This window comes from Neolamprologus brichardi, unplaced genomic scaffold, assembly GCF_056152115.1.
Source record: "Neolamprologus brichardi isolate AB-2024 unplaced genomic scaffold, ASM5615211v1 NODE_ptg000046c+_length_82361_cov_1, whole genome shotgun sequence".
NCBI lineage: Eukaryota > Metazoa > Chordata > Actinopteri > Cichliformes > Cichlidae > Neolamprologus > Neolamprologus brichardi.
This window is the reverse complement of record NW_028270043.1, coordinates 1,519-25,937: the sequence shown is the minus strand read 5'-3', so window position 1 is coordinate 25,937 and position 24,419 is coordinate 1,519. Positions and strand designations below refer to the sequence as shown.

Here is a 24,419-nt window from a genome sequence, read left to right as displayed (position 1 = left end):
AATAGCGCCCTCTACTTCTGGACAGCAGGAATAACAGGTTTACAGCCTTTGGTGTCGCACTGAGAAGAAGCTGTGCTCCAGCACCCCCGGTCGCAGCAGAGAGTATTCCCCACAAATCCCCCACCCTGCTGCAAAAACGCACAGTATTATTATACAAACATAACATATTTTGTAAAGATCTCACTGTGAATTTCACACTGAATTTATCCGTGTGTGTGTGTGTGCGTGCGTGTGTGCGTGTGTGTGCACACCCATGTACAATTGTACATTGTAAATCATGATTAAAAGACATAAAAGCTGCATTTTAAGAAAGAAATTTAAGGAGCGCATTGTATTTACCATGATAATTTATTTGGTGAAGGCAGACCTTTTGTATATGTGTAAAATAAACCACATATCTGCCAACCTCCTGTCTCAGGCTCAGGTGTTCCACTCCCATTGCCCCATTCCCACACACTGATATCTGAGGATGGAGGTTAGTTATTTTATGTCACAAAACAAGTGGAATTGTGTAAGGAAAAAAAAAACTTTCCTTTTTGCTAAGGCATATAGGATTCCCATGATGCATTGAGTATTTCTTCCTCAGTTACATTTCTCACTCACTGTGTGTTAATAGACCTCTGCATTGAATCCTACTTGTTATTAACCTCTGTCTCTCTTCCACAGCATGTCTTTTATCCTGTCTTCCTTCCCTCACCCCAACCGGTCGCAGCAGATGGCCGCCCCTCCCTGAGCCTGGTTCTGCCAGAGGTTTCTTCCTGTTAAAAGGGAGTTTTTCGCTTCAAACTGTGGCCAAAGTGCTTGCTCATAGGGGGTCATAGATTGTTGGGTTTTTCTCTGAATGTATCATTGTAGGGTCAACTTTACAATATAAAGCGCCTTGAGCCGACTAATGTTGTGATTTGGTGCTATATGAATAAAATTGAATTGAATAGAACAAACAGCAGCCCGATTTCAGACAGAGCTGTCATTAAACAGAAGCTATGAACACAGCTCTCTTGAGTGGACAATTGAAGAAGTTTGTTTCAAGTTTTAGATTTAGGTTGCTCTTCATTTTGTTTTGATGCCACCAAAGAAGACTGTGTTGAAAAGCTTTCAGTAATGAACCGTTTTTCAGTACAAGCTTAAATGCTTCAGAAAGCTTCATTTAGCCAGCAGAAACACAAAGTCCATTGAGCCAAAATGGAAGGAAACACATGGGCAGACAAAAAGTACAACACAACAGAAAGCTAGGACAAACCCAGACTTTATATACAGACAGATGGAGCATTAATAGAGAATGAGTCACATCTGGGGAAAAATAAGAAACAGGTGAAAATAATCAGATAACTAAACAGGGGAAGCAAAAACGCACAAGAGACAGACTAGAAAAATAAAACATTATGGCGACTAAATAAGATATGGATGAAACACGGGGAACGTAAAATAAACTTAACCAAGGAACAGAATACAATCAAACTAGAATTATGAACAGAACACAGACTACAGGTAAAAAGGCCTGATGATGTAGACATAATGAAACCAGCCATACTATAAAAATAAAAATTGCATAATTACAACAGACTAAAGGGTCAAAGAAAAACCTAAAAATAACAGAAATTGAGCGCAGGAAAAAACAAACACACACACACACACACACACACACACACACACACAAAATCAGTATATATAGTATATACAGTGGGGCAAAAAAGTATTTAGTCAGCCACCGATTGTGCAAGTTCCCCCACTTAAAATGATGACAGAGGTCAGTAATTTGCACCAGAGGTACACTTCAACTGTGAGAGACAGAATGTGAAAAAAAAAAAAAATCCATGAATTCACATGGTAGGATTTGTAAAGAATTTATTCGTAAATCAGGGTGGAAAATAAGTATTTGGTCAATAACAAAAATACAACTCAACACTTTGTAACATAACCTTTGTTGGCAATAACAGAGGTCAAACGTTTACTATAGGTCTTTACCAGGTTTGCACACACAGTAGCTGGTATTTTGGCCCATTCCTCCATGCAGATCTTCTCAAGAGCAGTGATGTTTTGGGGCTGTCGCTGAGCAACACAGACTTTCAACTCCCGCCACAGATTTTCTATGGGGTTGAGGTCTGGAGACTGGCTAGGCCACTCCAGGACTTTCAAATGCTTCTTACGGAGCCACTCCTTTGTTGCCCGGGCGGTGTGTTTTGGATCATTGTCATGTTGGAAGACCCAGCCTCGTTTCATCTTCAAAGTTCTCACTGATGGAAGGAGGTTTTGGCTCAAAATCTCACGATACTTGGCCCCATTCATTCTGTCCTTAACACGGATCAGTCGTCCTGTCCCCTTGGCAGAAAAACAGCCCCATAGCATGATGTTTCCACCCCCATGCTTCACAGTAGGTATGGTGTTCTTGGGATGCAACTCAGTATTCTTCTTCCTCCAAACACGACGAGTTGAGTTTATACCAAAAAGTTATACTTTGGTTTCATCTGACCACATGACATTCTCCCAATCCTCTGCTGTATCATCCATGTGCTCTCTGGCAAACTTCAGACGGGCCTGGACATGCACTGGCTTCAGCAGCGGAACATGTCTGGCACTGCGGGATTTGATTCCCTGCCGTTGTAGTGTGTTACTGATGGTGACCTTTGTTACTTTGGTCCCAGCTCTCTGCAGGTCATTCACCAGGTCCCCCCGTGTGGTTCTGGGATCTTTGCTCACCGTTCTCATGATCATTTTGACCCCACGGGATGAGATCTTGCGTGGAGCCCCAGATCGAACGAGATTATCAGTGGTCTTGTATGTCTTCCATTTTCTGATGATTGCTCCCACAGTTGATTTTTTCACACCAAGCTGCTTGCCTATTGTAGATTCACTCTTCCCAGTCTGGTGCAGGTCTACAATTCTTTTCCTGGTGTCCTTCGAAAGCTCTTTGGTCTTGGCCATGGCGGAGTTTGGAGTCTGACTGGTTGAGGCTGTGGACAGGTGTCTTTTATACAGATGATGAGGTCAAACAGGTGCCATTCATACAGGTAACGAGTGGGGGACAGAAAAGCTTCTTACAGAAGATGTTACAGGTCTGTGAGAGCCAGGGATTTTCCTTGTTTGAGGTGACCAAATACTTATTTTCCACCCTGATTTACGAATAAATTCTTTACAAATCCTACCATGTGAATTCATGGATTTTTTTTTTCACATTCTGTCTCTCACAGTTGAAGTGTACCTCTGGTGCAAATTACTGACCTCTGTCATCATTTTAAGTGGGGGAACTTGCACAATCGGTGGCTGACTAAATACTTTTTTGCCCCACTGTAGTAACAAAATAAAAATAAAACAAATGCCGTTGTAACTGAACTAACTCCATAAAGGTTTAGTTTCACTAAACTAAAGAAAACAAGAAAACACCTGCAAATATTTTCTAAAATGTAGTGTTTTTTTTTTTTGTTTTTAATTTAAAATATTGTACAACAAGACGAAGCTGCAAACGTGAACGCAATTCTTTTTTCTCAACTGAAGCCTTTAATCGAAAAATCAAATAAACAAATTGGCACTCTCTTTTGGCCAGACACGTGACAGCTCTTCTGCTATCATTTTGTTCACATTTAAAATAAAAATGCAGACATAAGTGTACACATTAGTTTTTGAATGCTAGTGAAAAGGGTTTTCTTTTTGTTTGTACTCTCTTGAGAATAATCTTCTCCTCAAAATGCAACATTTGTACTTGCAAAAATTATTTACGTGCGCTTAGAATAGAGGCACAAAAATAACGTCATAGGTTAAAAATGATGTATAAGTCACTTCTAAATGTTAATGTTTGGTTTATTTCGGTGTTTCATTGGTTCCTGACTAAATCGGTTTGGCTTCATAATTGGACCGTTTAATTTAATATTGAAGCCTTACTCTGAGAGCTGTCAATTTTGAATTTCACCCGTCATATCCCCCCGATGTAAAATCTTCTGTTCTTATTTAAACGGCTGACCATGAATTGAATTTAACATTAAAATATTTTAATACAAGAGGAAACATTTTCACCGGGAGCAAAAATATTATGTTAATAAGTGGACATCCTGAAGATTGTATTTTAAATATTGTTCAGTTCTCTTCCAAACCCCAGCAGCTGTGTGCTGTAAGTTTTGAGTGTCTATTAAAATGAAAATAAAAGCATTCTAACATCTCACCTGTTTGTCTTTATTCAGGCATACATGTGTACTATGTTTATTAATAGAGAGATTAAGCTTGTGTTTCTGTCATGTAGTGGTTTTGCTTAACCGTATGAAGCTTATTAGACATTATGAAACAGATGATATGTAAAAGCGAATTTTGCCAAAGTGCTTAAGATACTTTTTAATTATTTTTTTCTTAAAAAAAATCTACTGCATCATGTGCATTTTTTTCATTTCATGTGTAATTTCAATTGCAAATATTAATCACAGTTACATTAAGAAGGCAACGCAGTTAAAACTCGTGATGTCATCACGTACACTGCGGTCCTCGGGAAGTCAGGACTCCCGTGTCTGGCGAGAGAATCGAGAAACTGGCATTATTTGTTGTATTTCGTCACTGGGAGCCTCCAAACATAAAAACTTGAGCCTAAACAGAAACACGTGAAAGGCAGTCCTGCTCGTGTATTCATCACCAGGAGATATTAAAGACATGAAAGGCAAAATCGTGTGCCATAGCCAGGGGTTAAAGTGCGCCCGTGTTTTTTTATTTATTTATTATTGCAATGGTGGCTGATAATGAAGTCGTCAGCAAAGAACAAGTGACTTTTAACGAACGTAGCACATAAAGATCGTTGAATGTAGTACAGCTTACATGTGTGTTTATCAGTTAGCCATCTTAACTATATTCCTGGACAGCATTATTCTTCGACAGTAGTCCACAGTGGTGCAGTTTGGTATGTAGCGCAGTGAGTTTTAGGACTCAGTAATGCAGTGCAACGTTGTTATTGTTAAGTGTGATTCATCAATTAGCTGTCAATCACTTGAATTGACCTCATTTAAATCGATAATAAAATATAAATATTATACATATAAGAATCCCCAAAGAATAAATTCGAAACCCAATTGGTTAAGAAAGAACAAGCCCCGCCTTCCCCTGCTATTTACGTGCTCCGATGCAGCCTGACTCCATCCTGACTGATTCTTGATGTTCAGCACACACATACACACACACACACACACACAAACACACACACAGACACACACAGAGAGAGGTACTGTTTAAAGTTTAGTGTTAACCTGAGTCACTGATCATTTACAGCAGGGGTGTCAAACTCAAATACACAGTGGGCCAAAATTCAAAACTGGAACAAAGTCGCGGGCTAACATTAATATTTATTGAAAAAAAAAACTTCCTCCAGATATAAGAATGAATCTTTTCTTATGGACTCAAATAAGTTTTGCTGGAAAACTGAATATGGAACAAGCAAAGCTTAATACTAAACAATATATATATTAGCTGTATAATACCAGTAGGCCGGCTCTAATAGTAATTTGGTATGGCTTCGCGGGCCAAATGTAATTAGGCTGCGGGCCAAATTTAGGCTGCGGGCCAGAGTTTGACACCTATGATTTACAGTATTACAGAGTCTGTCAGTCTTTGCATGATATCCACGTTACTGTAAGTTTCCAGCTGACTCTCAGGTGTGCCAGCAGGAAAGAGGCTCAATAAATTTGCATCCTGAGGTTTGTCATGTGGGATTAAATGAGGCAGACTTTGTACAGACAGCAAGGATTGTATTTTACACTGACCCTAGATCAGTGTATCATACAACCTTAAGTGGGCCTTTTTATTTATTTATCATCAGCAAGGAACAAGTGACTTTTAATGAACGCAGCTCATAAACTTTATGGACAGGATCATACTTCTACTTTTTAATGACACCACCCTCTACTGGTGCAGTTTGATATATAACATTACAGGACACAACAATTATTAGTATTACTTGTGGCTGGAATGACTTCGGGTGTCCATAAGTTATGTTTGCGGTACTTCAGCATCTAGCTAGCCCTACCGACGACCAGCGAGCATAAAGGCACTGAGGTTTTTTTTTTTGAAGTGTCAGGTAATTTCAAATGCAACATTTCTATCAGCTCAACAAACATCAGCGAACACACAAACTGTCTGTGTGCAGTTTCTTTTCAGTGTTGCTAGCTAAAGGCCCAGCTGCTGTATTTTACAGAGAGAGAACAGTTTTCAAATGAAACAATGAAACAAATACCGTTTACTTTCTACAGGGCACGGGTCGTGTTATGAAGGGACTAAGTAGGGGTAGGTTTTGATTATTGATTTTCCAAATAAAATCGAGTCTAGATTGAATAACACAATATCGATTCATTCACAAAATTTCGATAACCACCAAACAGCTAAAACAGTAAATGAGAGCAGGTACACGGATTCTGCACAAAGACGTGAGATCAGTGAGATGTCGGCTTTCTCACTCGACAGCACGGACACGCCGTTTCTGACGCGTCGGCGCTTCCGCGCGTTGTGTTTACGCCCTTTTGGCTCTAGATTTTAAAGAAGCGGGTTTTGTCTCTCTCCAACCAAAACTGACCGAACCAGCAGCAAAAGAAGATCCACATTTTGCTTCACATAAACATCGTCCCCTCTTACTTTTGCTGTTTTGCTTCCGCCACGATTAAATTACACTTCATGTAGCTGTTGTTTATATGTTAATTCATGGTTTTCTTTAGTTTTCGTTCTACTGCAGAATATTTGTTTGTTATCTGCTATAAAATCCCAGGCCAGGAAAATCTCCTTCATGTTGTTCTGTTTTATCTTCAGTTACTTTTACACAAAGGCATCTGCTGTGATGCTTAAACCTCTGATGAAGTCTCACAACTGTCAGCTTTCTTTTTATAGATATGAAAATATGGATATGTACTGATAAATGATCAGAATTATAATATTTATGACTTTCTGAGGCAAAATTTCCCCGATTCAAATCGAATCGATTCTGGAAATCAGTGACAATACCTAGCCCTAGGACTAAGGTGCAAGTACCCCTTACATGCATTTTGCAGGCAATTACACAGTAGCACCCGCAGCTAAGGCACAAGTAACCTGTAATTATGTGTAATTTCTGTAATAAGTCAGTTTTTTGCAGGATTCTATAAAATAATTACACTGTTAGATCCCAAGTACCCTGTGATTACGTGTAATTTCATGTATACGTGTTGTGCCAAAGGTGACTTGAGTTATTTAGTTGATGATATTTTCCTCTAACCCAGGGGTCTCAAACTAGCCACCCGTATATTGACGTGAAAAAAAATATGATGGAGTTTGGCCCTTGAAGTTACTTTTTTTTGTTAGAGAGGATTTGTTTGTTGTTGTGTGCAATGTTAAAGCAAGTTCTTTAAAAAGCAAAAAATAATTAAATTATTTAATGAGCCGCCATGTGTGTGGCCAGAACATTTAAGTTTGAGACCCCTGCTCTAACCCATTCACAACTGGCCTAGTTATGGGAAATAAAACTGGTTATAAATACCAAGGCTGTAAACACGTTTATTCCTACTATAGTGTTTGACATTTTACCATTCTGTCTGTGAGGACTGAGTTACATTTGCAATTACCAGCCAAAATGGCAAAACAATGTTTTGTTCAAAAACAAAAATAAACAAATATCTTCAATGAAATCCTCTGATCACACTTTTCTGCTGTCACACAGAGTCACCTTCTGCTCATCCACTTGAATAAGTGCCTTTTGTTCCAGCCTGTTAAGGTCATTTAGGAAACAAGCCTGTATTAACTGGTGATAGTTACAGCTTGACTCATGCAGGTGCCTGCTAGGGAAATGATCTACTTCGTGGTAGGTCTGGATGTGTGCTTTATAGAATGGGGACAAACGTGCAGATGGGGACATGCAGCCTGAGGAAATATATCCCCTTTTACATTTGGGTAGGATGGAGAAAACCAGGGTGACTTCTGAGAGGTTATTAGTTATTCTCTCAAATATTATCTTTGAAAAAGGAAAAAAACAACAAAAACAAACAAAAAAATCCTCATAAACTTGATTGTAGGACAGAGTAGTTATACACTACAGGTCCAGCCTGCTTCCTCTTTGATAGGTACTGATGGTGCACAAAACAGCTATATAAGCAAAATATATTTGTTATCAGTAGTATTATTATTTTGTCTGTCACTTAACATTTTAGACAGAGAAGATCTGAATTATTTGGTTAACGGACTGTTATACATTTCATACAGCTACATTTTGAATGGAAATTACAACCATGTCTGAGTTTTCATTATTACGGCATCAACATTTATGTCTAAACAAATTTTTCCCAACAAGTTGTTGTAATACACATTTTAGGCTAAGTAGTCTTCCACAGGGCACACATGAAATTATCATTCAGGCACAATCACGTTTCTTGCAAAATGATCGCTTTGTTTCCAGCCATTATTAATTACTGCAGCAAGTACAGTAGCTTACAGAAGAATGAAAGTATTTGCTTTGAGGAGTTGTATATTCTTTTGCAGAACATAATGCAATGAAGCAGGGCCGCTGAATCATCTGTGCGCACACTCTCAAGGACACCAAAAGAGGTAACATGCAATAACTATTACATTTAAAATGAAGACTTTGTAAGTTAATAAAACCTGTGTGCTGCTGTTAGTTACAGTTGTGATATTTAAACTGTGTAAATGTCTGTAATGCAGACTCAGCATGTCTGCCAAAGACATTGTGAGGAGAAATAAAACAGCCATCCAAACGATTCTGTCTGGAGACTACAGGCTGATCCTCAACAAAGTTTATGAGAAGGAGCTGATCGCTGAACAGGAGTACAACAACCTCAAAAGTATCAGCGGAAAAGATGTAGAGGGACATGTTGTTGAGCTCGTGGATAAGATCATGAGTAAAGGAGACGATACCTGCGGAGCTTTTCTGAACCTCCTGCAAACTGATGAAAACATTAAAAGTACTTTCCCTCAACTGAATGACACCCTGTTTGTACCTAAGCCTGACCAAGCTTCTTTACTTCAGCAAGGTAATTACACACACAGAGAAATGTTGTGTCTGAGATCATATTCTAGTTGGTTGTGTAACTCTGTTTCTCTCTATGTTCTGTCACAAGACGGCTCCAGTCAAATGGAGGTGAGGTCCTACTTCTGGAAAGGCAGAGCAGCTCAAATAAGTTACAACATTTGTGTCAGAGAGATAATGTGCTGTTTAATCAATTTCCTTCACATAATATTGCAAGCTGTATGACATAGGGTCATCTCAAAGACTGTTGCTACATTCATATAGCCTATGGTACTTAGTGTTTGTATCTATCAGTCCATCCAGGCCTGTGCTGGTGGGAGCAGGTCTGTGATACAAAGCTTGTACTCAACTCTAGAAGACGAGCTGGACTCTACTGAGGTGGCAGCACTTTGCTTCCTGTGTCGTGATGTTGTTAGTAGAAGTCATCTGAAAGGGGTCAGTGCTGCATGTTCTATACTGTTATCCTTCCACTTGTTTTACTGACATGTTTATGGATGCGTCACTTGTAGGACTGACAGTATGATAGATTGCTTAGATATGTTCATATTCACTGATAGACTTTCTAATGAACCCCCCCCCACAGATCACTAATATCAAAGACCTGTTCTCAAGCTTAGAGGAAAAAGGTCTCCTGCAGAACAATTGTTTGCTTTCTCAGCTTCTCTCAACTATTGATCTAGTAGACCTCGTCAGGTCCCTGGGCATAGATAGCAAACGATCAAAGGACACAGATGGGAGTCCTGTTCTGTCACAGTACAGGTGAACGCAGTCCCACATTGACTTTAATATGACAGCATGCATATAGTAATAATTAGTACTTAAATGCTATCAGTTTGAATTACAAAATCTTTTGCCTGTTTGGCTTTCTCTCCACATTTTTATTTTTTCTTCGTTTTTTCTCCACTGTTAGGGTGATGCTGTACAAAATATGTGATGCTATGAATAACGACAATATCACAATCATGAAGTTTCTACTGAGATCAAAGCTGCTGAAAAGCACACTGGATCAATGCAAAGTGAGATAACATTTGCACACCTTTCCAGCTATTTAAAAATCAACTCACCATATCTACATCTACAGGATGTAGTCATTAAGAAACAACTGCATCTGGGCTTCAGATTTTAAATCCTGTGGTGATTTTCTTTTTAACAAAACATTTATTTCTCAATAAATGAACATCAGTACATCACAAGAAGAAAAAAAATTGTCACAGAAACACAGGGCTGAAATATAATTGACCATATATAACAAAACACACTCTTTTCTTAAAGCACCACTGAGAAGAAAAATCAGTTAAATTATTTGTCAATGGATACAATGGAAATTCAGTTTTAACCTCCTAAGACCCGAAATCTTTCATGGCATGAAATTTTTAATTTCTCTTTGCTATTTGAGCTGATTGGGAACAGATGAATGTAAAAACAAAGAATTTACAGATTTTTATTTTTTTCCTGATTTTTGTTTCTGAGAAAAGTGAGATCCACATATTGGGACATTTTAAATTTAAAAGAACAGTGGCAGTATAATGTCCTCGTGTGGATATCAGGCCCTCGTAGAACTTGTCGACATCTATATTTAACCAGCTAAATGAAAGTTGTATCAACCCTTTTCCCTGCAATATTGTTAATCTTATTTTTTCTTCTTTTATATATAGAAAGTTTTGCTTGACCCACCACAAAATTTAACAGCTTCCATCTTACCAGCCTCTTTTTTGTATAGCTGGCGCCAAACAGAAATGCCAATGAAGACAAAGCCTCTCCACATTTTTCAAAGACGTGTTAACATAATGAACAGTGGTTCATTTCTATGTTTCTCTTGATCATAGACTGGATGTAAAAAATAACATATATAAAAACATATATAAAGCTAACTTCTGGATCTGAAATGTGAAAGCATTTAAGAAGTGCTTTAAACATATTATTCTAAGTGCATCCATCCCTAAATCTAAACTAAAAACTGAAGGTCACAGAGAATTTCAGTCTATGATCTGTGCACCCAGCTGACTTGTTCATTACAGAGCTGAAGATTTGTGTTTTTAAACTGGCATTTGAGCAGCATTTTGCTGTGAAGCAGTTGATAGATTTATAGTGTAGCTGCAGAGCCTCTGTGAACTAAAACCATCTTTGCTGTTAATTCCAGACAGTGCTGGAGGTGATTGCTCAGATGGAAAAGAAAGATTTAATATCAGACACAAATGTCAGTGTGTTGCATGAAATACTCCAAGAGATTGATCCTGAGCTGGCAATGATTGTAGAGAACTACGTTCAAGGTATGAGAGACATTTTTCATGTTACCAAAGAAAAACATTTAGATGTAAACAGTGTGTTTTTGTGAACATCATCAAATGATTGTATTCGTTACAGGAGTCCCCCAGCAGCAGCAGATGTTACCTCCTCATGTCAGTATTGACAAGTGTATCTGTCTGTGTGTTTCTGAACATTTAATTCTGTGCGTCAGTTTGCTGATCACTGTGATGTTTATTCCCACAGAGGTTTTTTGACACAAATGAATCCCATCTTCCTCTGTCTGTAACTGAAACTCAGTGCAGTTGTAAGTATCTCTGTTCAGAAAAATTTGTAATTATTTTTTAGGAATTCCTACAGTCACTCTGGTTTTTATTATTCTGTCATAATAATACTGGGCATGTAAATGTGTTGTTCTTTTGTCTCTAAGGCAGAGGAGAGATTATTTACACTGATGCACGATCACAGCCCACCTCTCTTCCTGATCAGGTAGTTCGTTCAGACTTTTATGCTTTCATTCATTCTTTTGTCGGAACACTAAAATTTATATTAATGTAAAAACATAATAATTCACATTTGCTTTGTTTGTGTCCTGTAGTCAGAATACTACACTTTGACTCATAAGTCTCATGGTTTATGTGTGATCATCAATAATGAGATCTTCACTACTGAAACATATCTACGTGATCGAAGGGGAACTCAGAAGGATGCAGGTAGAGTTATTACCTTCAAACCATATCATGATCCGATTTATGTATGACTGTTTTAACTAGAAGCACTGAGACCTGCACCAGTTACTGCACATACAGATCAGATATTCTTTGGTTTTGTAATCTACTGCTATACCTTCATTTGTTTCTTTTCTATGTGGCACAGATGCTCTGAACACAGTGTTCACAAGCTTAGGCTTTAAAGTGCTGATACACAACAACCTGACTGCAGCACAAATACGAAATGAATTAAGAATGTACAGCAAGAAGAATTTTGTGAATGATAATGCCTTGGTAAGTAGATTCATACATCTTTGGAATTGTATCCTCAACCACCATTCTATATTCTTAATTTATTTTATAAATCCCTGGATTTGCATGTCCCAGTGATCCCAGAGGCTATGTTGCCAAGGACTTTTTGTAACCTGGTAAGGTTTTGCATGGCAAATTGGCCCTGGGTGAGGGACCAGACAGAGCAATTCAAAAACCCCTGTAAGCAGAATATCCAGGGCACAGTTTCCCAGCATAGGGTTACCGGGATCTACCCAGGAGCCAGGCCTGGGGAGGGTGCCCAACAGTGAGTGTCTGGTGGGCAGGCCTTAGTCTATGTGGGCTGGCTGGGACAGCCCGAAAAAGGGACATGGGCCCACCCTCCTGTAGGCCCAACACCCACAGGAGGTGCCATAGGGGTCAGGTGTATTGTGTGCTGGTTGGCAGCCAGGGGCGGAAACCCTGGTGGACAGACCCTTGGCTACCGAGACTAGCGAATAGGATATGGAATATATTGCGTGAAGTCGAGATGTACCGGCTAGATCAGGCTCTGGAACCAGTCTCCTGGAGAGTTGCTGGACTCTGTCTCAGTCTGGTGTTGGTGTAAACCGATCACCACCTGGTGGTGATTCTGACCAGGTGGTGGGAGAGGAGGCTGGATAGACCTGGCAAGCCTAAACATATAGTGAGGGTGCACTGGGAACACCTGGCAGAGGCCACGGTCCGGCTGAGCTTCGACCCATCCCAAGGGAGACTGGGGACATTAAGTCCGAATGGACCACCTCCATTGCTGAAGCTGCTGCACTGAGCTGTAGCTTAAAGGTAGTTAGGGCCTGAACCAGATGTTAAGACACTAGAGGTTAAGAGAACCATCAGTCCAAGACTGATGGTTCTCTTAAAGCTGTAGCGCCCAGATTACTTACAGCTACTTCGGTGCAACTGATATAAGATGCGGTAAGCTGAAGACAGCTTCAACCGTCTGTTTGCTGAAAAATAGTAACGCAACCGCACCGCATTTTTTTGTTAGTAATGGTAACGGCGTTGTAACGATAGAAATAGTAATTAGTCAGATTACTTATTACTGAAAAAAGTAACGCTGTTAGTAACGCAGTTATTCCCATCACTGGTAATATGCATTTTATATATGGTTAGAAACTTTCACACAGTTTTTTCATTTTAAATAATCACATTTTTACATGTTTAAATTTACACAAAATTTCAGAAATCTGCACTGTCATCAGTGTTGGGAAGGTTACTTTTAAAATGTGTTCCACTACAGATTACAGAATACATGCCCCAAAATCTATTTTGCAATGTATTTTATTACTCAGTGAGAGTAATGTATTCTGAACACTTTGGATTACTTAATATACTGTCATGCTTTTTACAACTTCATGAATGTACTATTGCTGTGTGATTTATTACTATTACTGAAGGTTACTCACCATACCAATACCAACTAGATTTTTTAAATCTTAATATAAAATGAGTAACAGTAGGGTGGACATTAGGTAATGTTGCACCTTTTGCAGTGATCTCATATAGAAAGCTACTCCTGTATCAGTAATACATTTTCTTTTTGTCTCCTTTCTGAACTGCACATGATTATTTGCAGCTAGCAGGTTGTTAATGCAGCCTTCATTAATAGTAATAAATCACACAGCAGTAGTACATCAAAGATACTGAATTGGATATAACCCAGGTAGCTACCACAACTTAAACAAAGCAGTTGCAGTAGGCTAATGTTAGTTTTGAAAAACAGATTTACTTCTAGCTGAGAGCAGCTTGTTTGCTGGCAAACAGTTTGCATTGCATGGTCAGATTTTGCTCATCTCTTTGTTCTTTAAATGTGAAGTGGTGTCCGAATTTCCAAGTAAGAAATGCATTCCTGTCCGTGCACTGCTGGCTCTGGCTCCACTGTGTAAATGACACCATCGGCATTAACAGGACGCTTACATTAGACCAGAGGTCTCAAACTTAAATGAGCTGTGGGCCACTGCTGGCACTGTCATCTCATTGGAGGGCCACTTCAGTGTTCAAGTAGTAAAAAATACACAAATAAACAAAAAAACACAAAATACTTCTGAAAATGTAGTGTTTTGTTTGTTTGTTTGTTTTTATTTCAAATATTGCATAATAAGACAAAACTGCAAACGTGAACCCAATTTTTTCACAGTCTTAACTGAAGCTTTTTATTGAACTACCAAATAAACAAATTGGTACTCTCTTTTGGCCAAACATGTGGCAGCACTTCTGCTGTCATTTTGCTCATATTTAACAAAATAAAAATGCAGACACAAGTGTACACATTAGTTTTTGGTTGCTAGTGAAAATTGTTTTATTTATTTATTTTGTACTCTCTTATACCTCGGCCAGGTCCGCGGCTCCGAACCATAGTAAAGGGACCTCTGGCTAATATGTTGGGTTCCGTGTCGGGCTCATAGCTGGGAACTAGCTTTACTGTCTGGGTCAAATTTGCTAGCGAGAGACAGAGAGAGGCATTGAAATGTTGCTCCAATGGAAATGATTGTTTTGGAGGCGGCAAACACAGTGTGCAGTCGAGTCATGACCTCTTACAACTGGACTCGTCAGGCACTCTGCACTGGCTGCAGTGGTTATTATTATATTTACATGCTTACATCTCCCGTTTCTAGTCGATAGCAACTCATACTTTTTGACTTTCCTTTTTCTCTCTTCCTCGTGCTCACAAACACACATAACACCAGGGGCAGTCCCACACATTCTCCCTGCAACACGAACTACACTGCCCATTAGGCTACATTCTTTAGGGCTATGCCTGTAACACTCTGCTCATATTGCCTTCATATTAAATAATTTTTTGCATATTAATCTTTAAAAAATATTTCTTCATGTCATTATGCGGGCCGCAAGATTGAGACCCAGGCATTAGAGCCTCTTATTGCACATTGGATTTCCACCGGCGTGGAATTACCAAAAAATAAAGAGGGGATAGCTTACAATATGAAACAGGAAAAGACCACCGTGTTATCCATCTGTTTTTACAAAGTAACTGTATTCTGATTATTACCTTTTTAAATGGTAACTTTAACGGAAAACAGTTACACTTCTTTTGTATTTTAAATATGTAATGCCGGTACATGTATGCAGTACTCCCCAACACTGACTGTCATGAACAAATTTTTCACCAAAAAATTTAAACCTAATTTTTCATGATTTATTTGGTTAACAGATTACTCGAGTAATCAATGAAATAATCGATAGATTAGTTGATTACAAAAATAATTGATAGCTGCATCCCTAACTCATTGCATAAGTCAGGCTAGGGTTGGGTCCAGGGCAACTGTCAGTTGTGAATTAGTTAATTTAGTATCATTTACCAACATTCATACTACCTTTATACTGATCAGAGGTTGATAAGCAGCCCAGATAGTTCATGTAACATCTGCCTATATACTGCACAATGTCCTTCTTCTTCACTTAATCCTTGCTTTTGGCTTCGTTCACTTCCCCTTCTTCATTTCTAAAGTCAACCTTCAGAGTACCATTTAAATCTACCTAGCTACATTCCCCCCCTGACACCACCTTGCAGTATCCTCTCTCTTTACGATTCTGCATAAGATGTAGTTTGATGTAGTTCACCTTTGTGAACCTTTCTCCACTCTTATAATTCACTTCTACCTTCTTCTTAAAGTATGTGGTCACCACAGCTATTTTTATCCTTTTCACAAAATCCACTACCATGTGTCCTTTTGCATTTTTTGTTCTTAACACCACATCTATTCAATATGCCTCTGATTTAAGGTGGTATGCGTGCTTTCGCATGGAGAAAAGGGGTGTGTCTTTGGCACAGACGGGGAAAAGGTGTTTCTGAAAGATCTGATGCTCCCCTTTACAAGTGGAAGAGTCCCTACCTTGTCAGGGAAGCCCAAACTCTTCTTCATTGAAGCAAGTCAGGGTGATGAATACCAGAAAGGATACTATCCCTGCAGCAGAGAGGACGAGAACCAAAACAAAGGAGCACTGCAATCAGACGCCTCAGTCCCTGATAAGGCAGTGCGAGTGCCTGAACTAGCAGACTTTCTGATCGGCATGGCCACATTGGAGGACTTCAGATCATTTCGAAACACAGTCACGGGATCTATCTACATCCAGGAGCTGTGCAAGCAGCTGACAATAGCAGCAAGAAGGTGAGTTGAAGTGATTAGTTTCTTTATGGCAGACCATACTACTCTCATATGGGAAGGTCATAGTGCAGTAGTTTCCAACAAAGTAGATTTTTTTTAATGTAATTTCTGTTACATACAGTTCGGTCCATAGAATTATGGACAAAGACACAAATGTAGTAGTTTTTCCTCTGTAGAGCGCCTCAATACATTTTCACACAATCAGACCTTGTGCTTTCATTCAAGGGGTTTTACAAAAAGCACAGTCTTAACTGTTTTAAAATTACACCCATTTTTTGAGGCTGAAAAGTCATCAGGGAAGACAAATCAAATGCATCAAATCTCTGTACATTTCTGTCTTCCTGCTTTTGGTGCTTTCAAACATGGTGTTGGCATGAGCTGCGTGTTTTGTTAAAATGATCCAAGATGTATCCTTTTTGTTTCACGTGTGTTCCTTCCAGACAGGAGATGGATGATATCCTCACTGTCCTGACACGTGTGAACAGGGAGGTCAGCAAAGGAGAGTATTTATCCCACAAACAAATGCCACAGCCCAACTACACTCTCACCAAGAAGCTCGTCCTCAAATTTGTATGACCCGACTGTGACCAAATACAACACTGCATGTCTACACAATTCCCGGATTCACATTACAGTTTACACTGTGTGTGTGTTTGGTTTGATAAATGTGATTTTTGTAATTATGAACTGAATAAAAATTATCCACAGTGGCAAATGAAATGGTACATTTTTGTCATTTCTTAAATATAAATAGGAATTTTTTATTTGGTGTTTTCCAAACTCTAGAAAAGTGTTTTTCACCTAAGAATCATGAAATCAAATCTTACACTCTTACACCACTTCTTAATATTTGAGCAACTGCCAAAAATAAACATTACAGGTAATGGAGCTACCGAAGTGTAATAGGTTATATAAGGTACTGGTTAAAATGCTGCTTCAAACCAGACAGCATTACATCATATAGACCAGTGTTGTACCTCTCTCTTGACCTCTGTATACAGTGACAACCACAGGTGAATGAGACAGGTTGCATAAAGCACTTTGAGCCCTCAAAGAAGAAAAAAACATTATATAAGAATCACACACCAAAAGTTTTACATTTGGATCCGTCACTGCATAAGAGCTGGACTGATTTCATTGATGCCTCAACCCATTCTTCCCGTTTCCTTTTAAGAATGGCTTGTTGACAGCCACCCTTCCACGAAGACCTTGTCTGATGAGACTTAAGTGAACAGTAGCTGGATAAACTGAAGGGCCAGATCTCTCAGGTGCTAGATTTTCTTCATATTTATTAGGGACATGGATTTCATGTACTGTTCACCTGCTGTAGATAGTTTTCTGTCCACTATCTTTATAGGGACTGACAGTTTGCATCCGATAAATTTGAAGAAATGTGTTTTTAGAAAGTGCCTAAAGATAAAGGAAAAACATCCTCAGATCAGATAAAAGAATTGAACTAAAAATGATTGAAGAAGCAGCCAATGATTATTGTTTAAGACCGCTTTGAAAAAAGAAGAAGCAAATTCTGGATACTGTCCCTTCAGCTTGGGGCCTGAAGAGGATGGGAGGGAGACACAATTCTTCTTGGAAGGAAATGCAGACCCGGGGAGAGAGTTTGAGACAGTGCCTTCAGAAGCAGACTTTCTGATAGGCATGGCCACCGTGGAGGATTTCGTGACGTTTCAAAACAGAGTCACAGGATGTATCTACACCCAGGAGCTGTGCAAGCAGCTGACAAGATCAGCAGAAAGGTGAGAGAAATAGGATACAATGCTACTTTGGAAGAAAACAGTAATATGTAGGTCTGCTTTTGGTGATGTAAGATGTGCTTATGTAAAACATCAGAAAGGTCAATGTTTCAAATATTCCAAAAATTCAAGTTGTCTTTTTTTAGTGTGTTTCTGATGTTTTCCTTGCAGTCAGAAGATGGATGATATCCTCACTGTCCTGACACGTGTGAACAGGGAGGTCAGCAAAAGAGAGTTTTTCATCCACAAATACAAACAAATGCCAGAGCCCAGATTCACTCTCACCAAGAAGCTCGTCCTCAAACCTGTCACCCGCCTGTGACCAAAAATAAGTCCCAGATTCACATAGACTTGATGAGCCTGGTTTACAGTGTGTATGTATGAATGAATTTCTATTTTGATCTCATCTCAAGAATCAAATAAAATATCATAGTATATAAAATGTGGTTATAAAATCTAGCTTCTGAAATTGTTTGTCACAGTCTGGCTGGCAGACCGTGGAGGTGTAGGGAAGGAGGACCCAGGCGCGGTGCTCTGTGTGTAAACAGTGCATTTATTTACAGTGTATGGAACTAAACAACAATAAATCCCCGTGCTTTCCCCAGACTCCCGTGTCGTGTCTTCTCCCAGTGTTTGTGCTCTCCGCTCCAGTGTCTCAGCACTCCCCGTGCTGCTGCTGTCTGGCACTCCACACCTCTCCTGGGAACACAATAGAAGCAGCCGTCAGGACACATACAACCGCGGGTGCGCGCGCACACACACACACACACACACACACACACACACACACACACACACACACACACACACACACACACACACACACTAACCAAGCTCAACTGGGTGACTAACGTGGAGTCTCACGCAATGATCCCGCGTCGTGGGGGAGCTCCAAGACTCTCCTAAGTAGCTCCCCCGACGAGGCCTGATCAGCAGGTGTGTGGCTTCGGGTGTGGCCAGTCCGCCAGCAGGGCCACACCCACTAGGCCTGAAGGCGCCCGCAAACCGGCGCTCGCCAAAACACATATACACACACACACACACCCGCAAACAGGGAGAAGGACAGCAATACCAAATATACATACAATAATAATATAATTCATAACTGGTCAGGGACCCTGGGTCGTCTTTTTTTCTGCCACATAATTATATGCTACTGAATTATGATTAAGTGGTGGTCATTTGTTTTACAAACCGTTCCTCCACATTTAAAAACTGATTAATAATGCCATTTAATGTGTACATGTCATTGAATTTGGGCACTGAGGTGATTACTAAAATGTATATTATTGTGTTTTTATTGGTGTTTACATATAGGCAGAAGTGCCTGTGTCCTATATTTAAAGTTGGGGAGACATCATACTTTTGGTGCTGCTGGTCTAATAAAATCAGAGTAGTAGTACTTTTCAGAGTAGTCTACATCACCTGAGCGGGAACCAGACTCCTTCACCTTCTATATGCTCTGGTTTCAGACTTTCAAGCATCCAACCCACAACTTGTTATGACTAATTACAGATATATGTTAAGTACAATTTCAAAAGAAATTACATAAGAGTAGTAGAAATATGGTGACAATTATTATAAGCAAATTACTTTCTTTTGGGACATGAATTCAATAAATAAAAAGGAAAATTTCACTGTCGTATATATTGTTTTCAACCCTTTATTTGTAGAAACGTGTGATATTTTGTTAGGTCCTGTGTATGATATACAACAAATGAACTTGTATACTTAATGACTCAAAACAAAAAGAAATATAATAATAGACAATTATAAAAAATTATATATTTTTTAAAAGGAATGACTGGTGTTGTTTTTCTTTATAGTTTAATTCTAAATTTTGGTTTTGGTGTTTAATTATTCCAAATTCCTCAGCCCTTTTTTATTCAAGTATACAGTGACTGTCTCACAGCTGGCCTTTTAATGGGAAATTAAACTGGCTATAAATCCCTAAAGCTGTAAACATGTTTATTCTTTTAGAATAGAATAGAATAGAATAGAATAGAATTCAACTTTATTATCATTGCACATGTCACAAGTACAAGGCAACGAAATGCAGTGTGCATCCATCCAGAAAGTGCTTTAGCAATAATATAGATATATTACAGAATATTGATCTATTATAGGTATTTTACAATGTACACGGTGTGAAGGTATATTATGAATATGATATAACTATAAGTATGTACAGGCTGTAGTGAGTGTACAAGCTATGTACAGGATATGAACAGGATATTAATATTGTTAAAACTATGAAAACTATATATAGTTTGCAGTATAGTGTTTTTGTAGTGTTGGGCATTTTAACATGAGTCTGTGAGGCCTGAAATGAGCTTTACCCTGAGGAAGAAATTTGTGCTGCCACCTGGGTGCAACAGAATCACCACAAATCACCATCTAAATCACCGCAGCACACCTTACTCCATAATTAAGAATAGATGATTAATTCAGGGTTTCATACCATATTTCTTGCAATATTTTCTGTCCGTTTTTATCATTCTAAATCTTTTATTTTTCTAAATTTTAAAGTTACATGGAGTCAATTCTAAGTCAGTCAAAACAGTTTAAGCTGACTTATACATGCTTTATTCTTATTAAACTACTTTAAAACTAAATGTAAAATTATGTTAATATTCCCACATGAGGAGAATAAGACCCGAAGGTGCATCTTGCTTTGAGTCATTTTAATTTTTGTAACCTTTGGATTCATGTGTGATTGACTTCATTTTCAGGTTTAGTGTCTGATTACTTTAAATGGAACATAAATGTAGCGGGAATATTTTCGTGTGTTTAGAAGTTCTGTTTTTTTGAATTAATGGCCAAAGGACATTCAGTAATCCTACAAACGTCACTACTGTTTAGTTTTCTGTTTTCATTTATGTCTGAAGTGATAGCAGAGCTTTACATTTTCATTTTTCAGAAATCCCTCAGTCAGAACATGGTATATTATGTTTAAATGGAAACTAATACTGTGCTAACTTAAGCCTGTTAAACGTCATAATTCCTGTTTTCATGGATGCCTTAGTGTTAAACTTAATTGTTACACCTGGTAGAGCAGCTACATCGATCATTTTATGAAAGATGAAACAATTTAGACAGTTTGTAACTCTCAGTGACGCTGCAGGGTTAGTTTGACTTTGAGAACTGAAGAGGAGTTTGGACCCAGAAGCCGCTATGTCACGGCCGGGTGTGCCGTGTGTTTTTGGAACAGGACCCAAAAGCAGATGCTGACAGAGGAGTTGCAGGTTTTAACAAAAAGCAAGCCTTCATTGCGGCCGATAACATTAGCAACATAAAACTATGAATAAACTGTGAAAAAACTATAACCAAACTGTGAAACCTATGACAACTATGGAAGACTATGACTACTGTGGAGAGATTAACAGATGACCTGACAATGGCTGTGTCCAAATTCAGGGGAAGAATGCTCAGAAGGATCGGTAGGATCCTTCGACGGCCGGTGTCCGGGTAGGACGTGTTGGATTATAATATTATTTTATGCCATGTTAGACCCCTAATTAAAGATTGTGAATTATTATGTAGTTTTAGTTTGTATTATGCTCTTGAATTAGAAGAAGGTGAGAACTATTACATTTGGTAAACTGATTTGCATTATATTAGACTGCTGATTTATTGTGAATGAATGATATTGTTTTATGATGCATTATACTGCTGAGTTATAAGAAATACTGTTTGCAGAAAGTCATCGTCTCATTTGTCTGATTAGAAGAGAACAGAGCATACTGCCCCATTTCATCAGGAGCAGATAAACAGGGAGCCAAGGTCGTAGCTTAGGCGCTGTGTGAGAAAGAATGTTTAGGCCCTGATGATTAGGTGGGGGCCACTAGAGGCTATAAGAGTTTGATCAAGGCTCCACCATTTTGAGATCTGATGCTGTCTGTGTATGGTGTCCATCTCCCACGCGTGTGTTCATTAAATCATCGTTTGACTTGACCCGGCCGGACCAGTGTTGTTATTTTGGTTTTCCTCTTGTATCCATTCCCAATATTTGAATCCGTAACAGTTTTGGGGGCTCGTCCTGTGGTATTGGGATGGAAGTTTTGGAGGTTTGGACGGTCCGAGGTGGTTGAACGGGCAGGCACGAGCCAGTGGTCTGACGTGAGTGGGCAAGCCGGCACATTTAAAGGTGAGGCACAACCTGTTGAATGTAAATCCAAACTGTGCCAAATTGGTCTGTATAAATTAAAAGTCTACTCACTGAAATTACTGGTGAAGGCCTGTTTTGATTTTGATGAAAAATCTCATGAGTTTTGAAACTTGAAATAAGCTTATAAGTTACAATACTGAGTTAGAGGCTCAAGATAAAGTAAAATAATACTGAGTTAGAGGCTCAGGTAAAGAAAATAATACTGAGTTAGAGGCTCAGGTAGTTTGATAGGGAATTGGTCAGTTTGTGAGTTAGAGGCTCCATTGGTTTAAAAGATTGCATCTGTGTTGGCCATGTTGAGAGTTAGAGGCTCCATTGTCCATAACGTTGCATCTGCCTCAGTCATACTCTTGTTTTTTGGGTGTTGTCTGTTGTTTAAAAGTATTATAAATTTTGTTAGAACGGTGGTTAGAGGCCACTAAGAGGCGCATAGCCCGGAGGTTACGCTCCCTCCTGGCCGCGGACGCGCGACCTTGACCTGTCGGCGAACAGGGTTAGTTCAGTTGGCTTGACTGTGGGGTACAGGGCATCCTGGAACAAGCTAGGAGTTAGAGGCTCCTTATCTGCGCTTTTTTGGACACTTTAAATTGAGTTAGGGACTTTAGAGATGAGGCCAGATACAGTTAGAGGCTGATACTGGTTAATTGATTACAAAAAAGTTGGACTTTCTTCGGTTGGACCCGTTATCTTAAATTTGTCAAAATTGTGTAGGCGCTAAAACTTTCAGGCCTGAGAGTGATTGTAAATATAAGACGTCTTTGTAATATAATAGAGAGTTGAGTGTGAAACGAGGCTGTGTGTGACGATAGCGCGCTGCAGCGCTGCGAGCTATTTTGTGTGAACATGCAAATGAGGTGGCTGCTGTGAAGCCCACAGAGGACTTCCTGTTTAGCGTGTTATTGAGTTTTATAATTATGATTTGCAAACAATGAAACATGCCTGTAATTAAAACGCTGATTTTGCTGATTATAATATTACAAATAAAGTTTTGAATGACTACGGTGAATGTTTAATGTTTGGCTGAGTTTTGATATGGGAGAGACGGCTTCGCAGCTGCTGGGGGTAAGTGACCGGAAACTTGCATGCCCATAAAAGGCAACTGCCTGACTGTGTGAACTATGCACCAAGAGAGAGAGTAAAATCTAGGCAGATGAACCAAATGGATGTTTTAAGAAAAAATAGTCAATGAATGTTTTAGTCTCTTAATACAGGTGGATTTCTCTCAACCTGGAAACCTGAGTACAGCAGCAAAAGGATAGATTAATAAAATTGGGACGACACACATGCCAAGCTCTGGCTCAAAATTTTACAGCTTGACCTCTCACTTTGTCCCCACCCGAAAAAGAAGCTAAAAGGACATCTTCTCCTCCAGTTATCGGTTACCATCACTGGAAATGTTCAGGCAAGTTTTTCACTGAATTGTTTTTGGCACCATGTGTCCCTGAATCTCACAAGCAAGCTCTAATTCCTGGCTGAAGACATGGAATGCTGTTATTTAAGGTGGGAAATCAAAATTTGGGAAACAAAATAAAAATACACACACAACCAGAGAAATGTATGAGAAAGGCAAGTGCTAGAGAAATGCCTTGTTGGAGAAAAAGTTAAAATAACCCACAAACGCACACACACGCAATGAAGAAACAGCTTACATTCATGAACACGTGAAGATTTTCCAGCAAGTTTAAAGCAGCAAAACTTAACATACACCTGATGTTAAATGATAAAGTCTATCCACTACTAACAATTAAACTCTCTGGGTTGCAGGACAACAACTTGACTTCAAAAAGACAGACACTGGTATGACAAAACCAGTGATGAAATAATAAATTTAGTGGTTAAAAGAGTCAAACTGTGACATGTTTTCCTCTGATTGATTAATACAAGAGATTATTGAATGAAATAAAATTCCTTTTTTGAATTGTTAAACATGATCTTAAGAATTTTAACGTGTACTTGTGTTGTCCTGTCAACTTGGTGGGTTAGGAGTTGATTATATAGTGAGAAAAAAACAAAAAAAAGGGGGGGAGAAGGCTGACACAGGGCCTGGCCCCTCTCTGAATAACACAGCCAAAACAACATCATTTTCCTGTTCGTCTGTTTTTGTTTTTGTTTTTGTTTTTTCTCTTTATGCTTAATTACAGGCTG

The 24,419-nt window shown here is 39.0% G+C and overlaps 1 protein-coding gene across 1 annotated transcript; it reads left to right on the top strand.

Annotated features, from left to right (window-relative positions):
* Positions 1-8,836: 8,836 nt before the first annotated feature.
* On the top strand, positions 8,837-17,078 carry LOC148095920 (caspase-8-like). The gene is made up of 12 exons (XM_087837032.1): positions 8,837-9,079; positions 9,263-9,403; positions 9,552-9,727; positions 9,879-9,984; positions 11,109-11,238; positions 11,333-11,367; positions 11,459-11,519; positions 11,643-11,701; positions 11,811-11,925; positions 12,089-12,216; positions 15,976-16,361; positions 16,799-17,078. The coding sequence occupies exons 1-12, from the start codon at positions 8,837-8,839 to the stop codon at positions 16,932-16,934; spliced, it is 1,716 nt and encodes a 571-aa protein (XP_087693158.1). The 3' UTR covers positions 16,935-17,078.
* Positions 17,079-24,419: the final 7,341 nt, after the last annotated feature.